The 10,645-nt window shown below is 41.9% G+C and overlaps 1 protein-coding gene and 1 non-coding gene across 2 annotated transcripts in view; both read right to left on the bottom strand.

The window, feature by feature from the left end:
* Nucleotides 1–8,403, bottom strand: part of CARNMT1 (carnosine N-methyltransferase 1) — a 49,365-nt gene extending 40,962 nt beyond the window's left edge. The window contains exon 1 of the mRNA XM_090274180.1: nt 7,907–8,403. Coding sequence (XP_090130306.1) covers nt 7,907–8,175 — 269 coding nt within the window. The 5' untranslated portion in view covers nt 8,176–8,403. The remainder of the gene's footprint in view (nt 1–7,906) is intronic.
* A 1,883-nt stretch (nt 8,404–10,286) lies between these two features.
* LOC150013179 (U6 spliceosomal RNA) lies at nt 10,287–10,390 on the bottom strand. Its single transcript, XR_016510901.1, has one exon. It is a non-coding gene; the product is annotated as a U6 spliceosomal RNA (small nuclear RNA).
* Nucleotides 10,391–10,645: the final 255 nt, after the last annotated feature.

The raw sequence follows: 10,645 nt of genomic DNA on the forward strand, positions 1-10,645 counted from the left end.
GTTGGTTAAAACGTGGATTAATTAGAATATTTTTACACAGACTGATGGTGGGTGAATAAACTAGTACAACCATTTTGAAAAATAATTTAGCATTACCTAGTAAAACTTAATATGTATATTCTCTATGACTAGGTATTATACTCCAAACTAGACACATCTCAACAAACTCCAGCAAATGGCCACCATGAAATATGAACAATCTTCATCACAGCACTGTTAGAAATAACAAACAAAAAAATCTGGAAACAACCCAAAGGCTCATCACTAGTAGGCTGAACAAAGAAAGTACAGTATAGTCATACAATGAAATGCAGTTGAATTAGTAAATTATAGCTACACACAATAATACGGATAAAACTCAGGAACATAAATATTGGCTGAAATACAAGTTGTAGGAAAATATATGATATATAATCCGCTGTTATATAAAAATAAATAATATATTGTAGGAACTGAACATATGTAAAAAAAGTAAGGAAAGCAAGGAAACAAAAATTCAGGAAAGTGAGGACCTTTGAGGGGAAAAAGACAGGATAATATTCTTTTTAAAAACTGGGTAGTAGGTTCATGGCTGTTCACTGCCATCATTCTTTACATTTTACATATACAAACAAACAGGTAAATAAATATATGTTTCTTTTAAAAGTTTTTCCACATTAACTCAGTATTAAATGAAAATAAAAAAATACTCTTTTTCATTTGGTTGCCTGAATCTATTCATCTAAATAACTCTCTCATTTTTACCTTATGCCAAATCACTCCCTAATTTCTGAACAGCAATATTTATAGAAGGTCTAAAGAAGCTCCTGACAAAATTTCAGCAAAAACCTGGGCATGCTTTTAGAAGCCGGGGTGTGCTGGGATTCAGGGGGCAGGGGAGGGTGGTCAGAGGCATTGTAAAAAGATCAAGTTGGCACTGACCGGCTGCACCAATGTTTGCTTTTTTGCCCCCCACTCCTTGAGACAGTGTAATGGTGACCTTTGGCAAGTTATTTCCTTTTTTTGTGCCTCAACTATCTCATATACAGAAACATAACAATGATGGTGATGATTAAAAGAAGCTATCATGTACTAAGACATGAAATCCCATGATGTAGGTACCATCACACTCCTCTGCCTAGCCAATGAGGTTTCACAATACACTCAGCCCAGTGTCTGAACAGATAGTAAGTGCTCAAATACAGTAGGCATATCAAATATAAGAAAAAATCCAGAAAAGTAAAAGTATTCAGGCAACCACTTCTAACTTTTCGATTTCTCTGTTTTGGTCTTCAAGATACAGATTTTTTAAAAAGCTTTTATTTATTTATTTATTTATTTTCAGAGAGAGGGGAAGCAGGGGAGGAAGAGAAGGAGAGAGGCACATGTGAGCGAAACCCTGTTTGGTTGTCTCTTGCACACCCCAACGGGGGGCCAGGAGAGCAACCCAGGTATGTGCTCTGGTCCAAAATTGCACTGCTGACCTTTTGGTCCCCAGGACGAAGCCAACCCACTGAGCTACACCAGCTAGGGCTATTTTGTTGTTTAAGACAAAGTAATTTGGCACCTTTCCAGTACAGCCCTGACCAGTGTGACTCAGTCAGTTGGACATCTTGGGCATCGTCCTGCAAAGCCAACAGGATGCCGGAAAGTACTGGTTGGACTCCCAGTCAGGGCACATGCACTGGTTACAGGCTGGTCCCTGGTCAGGGCATGTGGGAGGGGCAACCAACTGATCTATGTTTCTCTCACACATAGATGTTTCCCCCCTTCTCTCCCTTCCTTTCCCTCTAACAATAAATAAAATCTAAAAAAAAAAATGTGGTAGCACTGAGAACAACAGATCACTTGGAAGTGGTTAGGAATGGAGAACCTCAGGCCCTACCCAAGACCTACTGTTAGGAATAAAGAAGCAAGCCAGTGACTCTCAAACCAGTAGGAGATAATTAACAAACAGATGAATCATGGAAAAGGGGCGAGGAAATGACATTCCACAGCTCCTCACACATATCCCTGGGATCGAAAGGAGGAAGATTGTTGTCACCAAACACAGAGAAATGGGAAGATGTAGCTAGATAACTTTGCAAATAAGTTGGAGATAGACCTATAACTAGATTACCCTTACTTAATCACACCCTGAGTTAAGCAGTTAATCGAGTAAGATTGTGGACCTGGATTGGAAAACAGGGGAGAAGGAGAGGGGAGGGGAAGCTAATCACATTACTATAAAACCAGTTTTCTTTGTCTATTTCGCCAGACATTCTCCTGGCTGGTGGTGCGCCTGACTCGGCAGACTCATGAATAAACACTTCACTTTGCTGCTCAAGTCCTGTGTCCCTATTTTTATTGTGTTTCTCACACTACCGAAATGTAAGCTGACTTTTAACAAGATCTCCAAGTGATCCATACGCACATTAACATTCTAGAAGCACTTGTAATTTTTCATTCTTATTAGAGGACTCTTCCCAGGTCAGAAAAGTCCTCAAACGATTACATGGCAAATGACTACAATGACTGTTTGTCGGGGTGCCCCTGGGAAAGTATCGAGACTTGGAGCCCCACACAGGCCAGGACCTGACTGCAAAACCGGGAAAGCTGGGTGCATACATGCCTCCATGTGCTAGGCAGTGGGCCCTGGTGGGAATCTGGCCATGAGAAAAATGCTTTATGTCCTTGGAAGCTTGCCCTGTTCTTTTATTTCGCTTCCCTGTTCTTTTACCTCGCTTGATAGCTTTATCATACCAGCAGCAGTGTTGAACGTACCCTCCCTATTTTGTATCCATCTGAAGTCTTTGTGTCCAACACACCCTGACCTGAGGGAGATCACAACATTCCTTCCATTGTTATCCCTGAACAATATCTGTTTTCTGTAATCAGCGCTGTTTAACATTGACTGAAGGGCTTTACGTGCATGCTATGTGCCCTTAAGCTTACTGCACTCAATAAAAGCCCTTCGGGGAAGGTATTTGTCTCTCAGACATCAGCCAGTCTTCTCTGCCCTAGCACAAGCTGCCTGGGAAGTCTTCATTTCATCCGTGACACCAGGGGATCTCTGTGTGTCGGGGGTCCCCAACAATTGTTCATCATTTCATCTTAGCTATTTCCCAAACACTGGGCATCTAGATACTTGCACTTGTCTATATCATGAACTTTTTGTGTTCAATTCTGTCTATATTTTGGGGGGGGCGGAGGGGGGGATACCACAAAATCCCTAAAGAATTACCAGGTCAGAAAGGAGAGCATTTTTAAGTCTCTTGATACAAACTGATTTTCAGAAAGATTTTACCAATTTACATTCCCAGCAGTATAGTACTATTTAAAGTAGCCATAGTATGTTAGGCAAACAGCAGAGTTGCAGCAGTTTACAATTTATTGTCAACAGGTTAAATAGTCTTAATACTTCATTCTTAGTATTCCTGGGCACTGGATGCCCCACAGTCGCCCTCACACCATACCTCAGAACTCAACATATCCAAACTGAATTTATCACACGTCCCACGAAAAAAACTTGCACTTCTTCCTACATGGCTGATATCGATGAATGGCACACCATACATCCACTCGAGTCAGAAACTAACAAGTCATCCTAAAATGCCTCTCCTTATAACCCACGTGATCAGTAAGCCCAAGATCCTTTGATTCCACTTCATAAAACTATCTGCAAATTACACCCCCCTCCAATGCTTTATCTCAGGACTTCATTATGTCTCCCCAAGATTACTGAGTGGTCTGCTACCTAGGAATGCTGTCCCCAACCTAACCTCCTCATCAGATAAATTCTTCTAAAATACAAGGCTCATTTCTGCCACTATTTAACCTCCATTATTTCAACATATATAAAAAGCAATCAATAAATAGTTGGGCTCCCTAGGTGCCAATTTCTGTTCTCCATGAAGATTACTTATTTCCATGATAACAGGGGGTTAAGCTGTGGATTGCCGTTAATTCCTGCTATGGAAGGAAGGAAGGGAAGTAACTACACCAAGCATGCTGAGATGTAGCATATCCTTTAACCCTTGGTTACTTAATGGTACGCCAAGCAAAGTAAGTGAGGTCTTACCTAAGTAGAGAAGAGTCCAATCCTTACTGTACTATTATAACTGGGGATGCCTTCACTACTCTGGAAATGCTTATGTTACAAAGAACAGAGTGAAGAAATAAAATGAAGTCACTATAGTCAAGCTGCTAAATGACTAAAATAAATTAGGCTGATATAGGAGGAAGTGACTTTATTCTTGTTTTAACTAGCCTAGGAACTTAAATTTTTGAACTTCCTAATTTTGTAATGCCTGAATATACATGAGACCTCCAAATAACCCTCTAATCTCGCTCTGAAAGACTCATATATCCATATCACCTGACATCTATCATCCACACTGCCTAACATCTGACTGGTAACCATCCTGGACCAATCCTAGTGCTAAGAATACAAGACCGATTATTCTCAAGAATATATTTTATTATAAGAACTCCTAATTTTTTTCCTTCTTCAAAACACATCTGAGTTTTTGCCTAGTTGTATCCAGTCTGAAAACCCTAAGACCCTTGAATAAGTCTATCATTTACTTCTAGCCAAAGCCTCTAAGCTCTGACTGTGACCACTATGATGTGCTTTAAGACAGGGGTGGCAAACTATGACCCCTACCCCCATCCCTGGCTACATGGTTTTACTGGAATATAGCCATGCCCACCTGTTCACATATTGCCCATGGTTACTTTTACAAGGGCAAAGACCATCTGGCCTTAAGAGCTTAAAATACTAATTGCCTGGCCCTTTAAAAAAGTTTGCCTACCCCGCTTTAAAGGAGTGTTCTACAACCTTCAAACTCTCCTTGGTTCTAAACTCAGCATAATGAGGCCACATCTTCTGGAAGCTAAGGAGAGAAACTAGTCAGCAGCCATCTTTCCTTAAGGTTATTTCTACCTCCAGCTCGCGCCAGAAGGCTCGTCCCGGTAGTGACATAGTCGCCTTTCACCAGGGTGGGTCTAATGCTGGATCTGAGCATAGGGCCAAGGTCATTGACTCATCCCTCTGCACCTGTTAAACTACTCTAGAATTCCAAACAGGAAAGCATACTTTTTTCAGAAGGGAAGTTTGCCTTAGTCCATTTAAAATATTTATTAAATACCCAAGGTTAAAACAGTCACACACAGTATCACTGCATACTTACGCAGGATAAAATTTTAGTAAATGATTTTGGTCTTCAGGCCAGACACTAGCACAATCTGGCTGTGTAGGCCTGGGCAAGCTACTCAACTCTTTATATGCCTATCCCCTCACTTGTAAAAATGAGCTCTACATCTCAATTTTTAAAATCTCACTTAACCACTATTTCTAAAACAATTCTGACAAGCTCTTTGATTTTTCAACTTTACTATTTTCTATGTGACTAAGTATCTTCATTCATAACAACAGTGGTATTGTAAGGCTAACAACACGTTTTGCTAGTCATTACAATGCTATGATCATTTGCACCTTAGTCAGAATGTCATCGAAGCAAAACCTGTAGAAAGCCCCAAATTGGAAATCACTAGAAAGGAAAGACATTAATCAAAAAACATTTCTTGCCCCATGATTTTAATCTAAATCTCTTATACGTTGACTAAGAGACGTTTAGCAGTAAAACCAAATTCCGTGGCTACTGATACTGAGAAAATGAATTTTTAATTTTGTTAAGTTCTAATTCAGCCAGATGTGATTAGCGGACAATGGAGTTCTAGAAGCTCATAAAATGTTGGAATGTAACAATCTGCTCCATAATGCTTTCCGTAATACTAACCCTTTAAGTTAGGGATCCCCAAACCCTGGGCTGCAGACCAGTAGCGGGTAGTGGCCTGTTAGGACCTAGCAGCCAGAGAAGCTCGCCTGGGCTCCGCCTCGTGGCTCCGCCCCTCCCCCACGCCCCCCACCCAGTCCACAGCGGGAGGGAAGCGGCAGCCAGCAAGTGAAGCTCGCCTGAGTTCCGGGCTCCGCCTTCTGACTCCCCATCCGTGGAAAAAATGGGTCCCTGGTGCCAAAAAGGTTGGGGGTCGCTGCTTTAAGTAATATTTTTTAAAGTGTATTTTTAATCATAAACTGTTTTCAGTCTAGAGATTTAAAGTGCTTCATCAGAGAGTATAAATATAAAGGATTGTTCTCAAAAAATGAAATGTTCCTCATTCCCAAATTAAACTGGTAAAGAAGAAGGGTGAGCGTATAGGAAACTGTATCACAGCTGCCCTTCTTCACACTGCCACACTAGGGCCCTAGATCGACGTCCAAGTTCTTCTGCCCCCACACCAAATAGGTTCATCTGATACCTAATCATAAATATCAATTCTAAATTATCCTAATATTTTAGAACTGGGTACAAACACACATTTTAATTAATTATGTCCAGTATATTCCCAAGACATTTCCCAGTATCCTTTTTAGATTTTTCTATTATAAAATGCACCGGACTTGTCTGCATCTACCACTCTTACCTACCTAATGTCAGCCGCTTCCCCTGCCTGTATGGTTCTTCCAGGCAAATACTTACATCAAAGTTAGTTCTCTGGTTGTCTACCTTCCTCTCTCTGTTGATACTAAATAAAGTCCCCATACTATTAATTTTCTTTCCGACTCTAAGTAATGCAGTCCACGGTTCCTATCCCTGTTTTTCATTACTAAATGATTTCATCAAGATCTTTGAACTTCAAAAATTCATGTCACAAATGTAATCAGATTCTAAATAACTTTAAGCTTTTATTAAGAAGTTTCTAAATTCAGAATAGTAACAAACTAGTTTCCCAACTAGTCACAAATTGACAAGACTATTAGGGAATGACAAATGTATTTATTTGCTACTACCTGTCTTTATTTGTTAAAAATAGAGCTTCAATGACCTATGGCAAACACTAGTGACATAAAAATAAATGAGACTCAGTCCCTGCCCTTGAGGAGGTCACAGTCAAGCAATATAAAAAAAAGTTAGCATAAAGCACAGCAGAAGCCCATCTAGGGGAACGATTTTTCTTGTGTGGGAAGTCATGTCTGATTACAAGTGCAGACTCAGAACATGACCCTCGGCGGACTCGCCTCTTACACGAATAAAATACTATCTTCGCCTGAAAATCCAGATGATTTAAGTCCCCTTCAGATCTTGGAATTAAAATTTTGTGGCTAAACTGTTTCAACATCTATCTAGAAGAAAAGTAGAAGTTTTAAGTTTAAAAGTCCTACCACTGTGCCAGGCTCACCGTGAGCATTCGATTCATATTTGCAAAATAAAAGATCACAATGGTGGCCCTCATTGTGTCTCCATTCAGGTCCCTCCTTAATTAGCACATGTTAAAACATCCGGACCACCCCCAACCTTAATTTCACCCACCAGATAAACACAATGAGCTGCATCGTTCACTAGCTCACCACAAATGTGCCTGTACTTTCACAGCGCCTTTGGGGGTGGGTGGGAAATCTTATGAACTGGCACCAGTTTGGGAAAACACGTCCTGCCGCGTCCCACGTGGAGGTGAACTTGGGCTCCCCGTGCGTTTAGTTTGGAGACAATCGACAACACAAACAAATCATGCCCAGGACTTAACAATTTACCACCATTGCCTTCAGTCTGAAAAACTGTCACAGCATTTTTCCGGTCAACCCCCACCGGCCTCAATGCCAAACCTTTAACGCGGGATGGAAAGCAAGAGACCTAATCTAAACCTGAGGTCAGAAGACAAGAGGCTAAGCAACAGAAGGCTCGGCAGACACGCGGGTGTACAGGACCAAAAGGGGCTATAGTGGTACGAGGTGACTCGGGGACCCCGAGGTCAGCTCAGGCAGCCCGGACCGGGAGCCCCAGAGGCGTGGTGACCGCGGAGCAGGAGCAGGGAACGCCCCCGTTCCGCCGCGGCAAGTCACGGACGCCCCGCCGGGCTGAGCTGGGGTCCGCCACTGGCTCCTTACCCGTAGTAGCGGAAGGCATTAATGATCTTCCAGAAGTGCTCGCGCTCCAGCCTCTCCTCCTCCTCCTCAGTGCTGCGCGTGGCTACCGCTGCTGCCGCCACCGAATCCACGGCGACGGAACCCAAACGCCCGGCGGAGAACTGCACTTCCACCTCCTCGCTCCCACTGTGGGCAGCGTGGCGGGCGTGGGCCCCGCGGCCGCCACCACCTCCCCCGCAGTCCTCTGGCAGCTGAGAGGCAGGCGGCGAAAGGCGCCGCCGTCGCTGCATAGCTGCCACGGCCCTCAGCCTGGCTCGCTTTCGTCTCGCTGCGACTGAAAGCGTGGTGGCGGCTGTTCGGCCTTCCTTTAGACACGCCCCCAGCTCGCGGTGTGCTCCGCCTCCACCGCCCTCAGGCCTCCATCCGCGCGGGATTCCACCGGGTCTTCTCAGCGCCCAGACCGAGCGCGCGTGCCCAGGCGAAGGTACGACGGAGCACCACAGCTGCCTGAGCTTATTTGCTGCCGACCTTTGGAGATGGCGCGCTGACATCACGAGGACACGTAAAGTGGGCGGGGAAAAGGGCCGGTGGGAGGGGCGATGGAGGAATTCCCTGGTGGTGCTGGTCGAACACCTGCAAATAGCCTCGTGGGTGGGGTTCAAGAGCTTCCAAGTGCTTGCTGGATTGTGGAACAGGCAACAAAAATAGTGGCAAAGGAAAATAGCACACAAAAAGGTTAAACTTTGATTAATTTATTCGGAATTTTTTGTTTCACAAAGTCTAAAAGGAAGGTCTTGTATTCACTTAATTTAAGTTTTAATTCCTTTCCTAAGATTAAATTAAATGGAATAAGTTATTTCCTAAGAATACTATTAAATGAAGGTAGAGCAGCTGTTTAGCTATTAGCCCAGAGAAGAATGGGGCGGGGTGGGGAGTGAACGCAGGTAGAGAAAGAGGTCTGGCATTAAGGGCCACCATTAGATGCTAGTGTTGCGCTAACTCTGAGGCATTAGGGACTCCTGTGCACTTTTGTGGTTTTCCAAAGACAAGTAAGTACTGGACAGAGTTAGGTTCCTGCATTTTCCTCATCTGCTGCCATCACCAGTCAAGTTCCCATTAGGATTTTTACAGGCCCCTAAACACTTACTTGCCTTTGGAAGCAGCACTACCATCTAACGGTGGCCCTTAACAATGCCAAATCTCTCTCTTTTGCCTGCATTCACCTCCGCCACCACCCACCCACCCATGTCTCTCCTCGCTAGTAGCTAAAATAACTGCCCTACCTGCATTTAATGTTATTCTTAGAAAATAACCTATTCCATTTAATTTAATCTACCACCCAGAAAATCAGTCTTTCAAATAATATTGAAAGTAAAAGATTGTTTTATGCAGACAAGTTAAATATGTTGGAGACCACAAATTTTGTTTAAAAGATGTAATAATATTGAAAATGAAGTGAATTCTTATTTTCATCATTTAAACTAATTGAAATAAAGGCAATGTTAAAAGAAGAACTGTGGTTTTCTTAAAATTACATTTTTATACAAGATTTTTATAATACTGGCGTGGGCAAAAGTAGGTTTACAGTTCCTATGGAAAAACATGCAGGTTATGATTATTACAATATCTTTATTAACTCAAAACAATATCACGATGGCACAGTGCACCTAAGTACAATTTCATAAGTGTTCAAATTGCTGGCCTTTGTTCTCTATGTATTCTTGTAGTCTACTTGCTATACTCCAGCACACTTTGGCACAGAGTTCTTACCTACTTTTGCCCATCCCTGTATTTTAAAGTCTAATTATTGATATAATTTAATACGAATGCAATAATGCATGATTCAAAATTCAAAAAGAAGGTGAAAAGAGTTACAAACATGAAGTTTCGTTCCTTACTCCTGTCTCTAACCACCCATAATCCCACCCCAGACACAAGATATCAATTCCTTGCCTATTTTTGCAGATTTTTTTATTCAGTGCCCATTTTTCTTTCAGTCTGGTATTTGGAAGTTATGTAAAATTCTCGTAATATTAACTGTTAGCAACACTTTTTATATGCAACTGAAAGAAGGAGGTTTGGAACAGAGAGAACTCACCACCGGAACCCCAAAGGCATCAGTCAAAGAAACTACAGAGCACAAAGGGCTTTTTTAAAAAGTGCCTTTTCTCCCTTTAACCTTGATGTTAAAATCAAGTGTTTAATACCCTATTCTGAAATAGTTGCAATATTTTGTTTCTGTTTGTCATCTTGTTAAAATTTCATATACACTCATCTTTTTTGTTACATGTAGAAGAGCTCCTTTCATTTCTGGTAAATGCAAGTCTTGTGGTGATAAATTCCCTCAGCTTTTGTTTGTTTGGAAAAGCTTTTTATTTCTCCTTCATATCTAAAGGATAACAAAAATATGGAACACTTCACGAATTTGCATGTTGTCTTTGTGCAGGGGCCATGCTAAGCTTCTCTGTATTGTTCCAATTTTAGTATACAGGTTGGAGCAAAAGTAGGTTTACAGTTGTGAGTACACAACTCGTGTTATTATTTATTAATTATTGTATTAATTTCCATACTAACAACTGTAAAGCTACTTTTGCCCTACCCTGTATGTGCTGCCAAAGCAGACACGCCATTTTATTTCTTCAATCTATTCCTCAAATCAATTAATTCCTGGGTATCAGTTAGCTGAAAATCTGGACTTAAAATGTAAAGCTTGAAGCTGGAATCATGTCTAAGGAAGTGCCAGAATTTCACTTTCTAAAA

Source organism: Furipterus horrens, unplaced genomic scaffold (genome assembly GCF_987537825.1).
Source record: "Furipterus horrens unplaced genomic scaffold, mFurHor1.1.pri manual_scaffold_4, whole genome shotgun sequence".
Lineage (NCBI taxonomy): Eukaryota > Metazoa > Chordata > Mammalia > Chiroptera > Furipteridae > Furipterus > Furipterus horrens.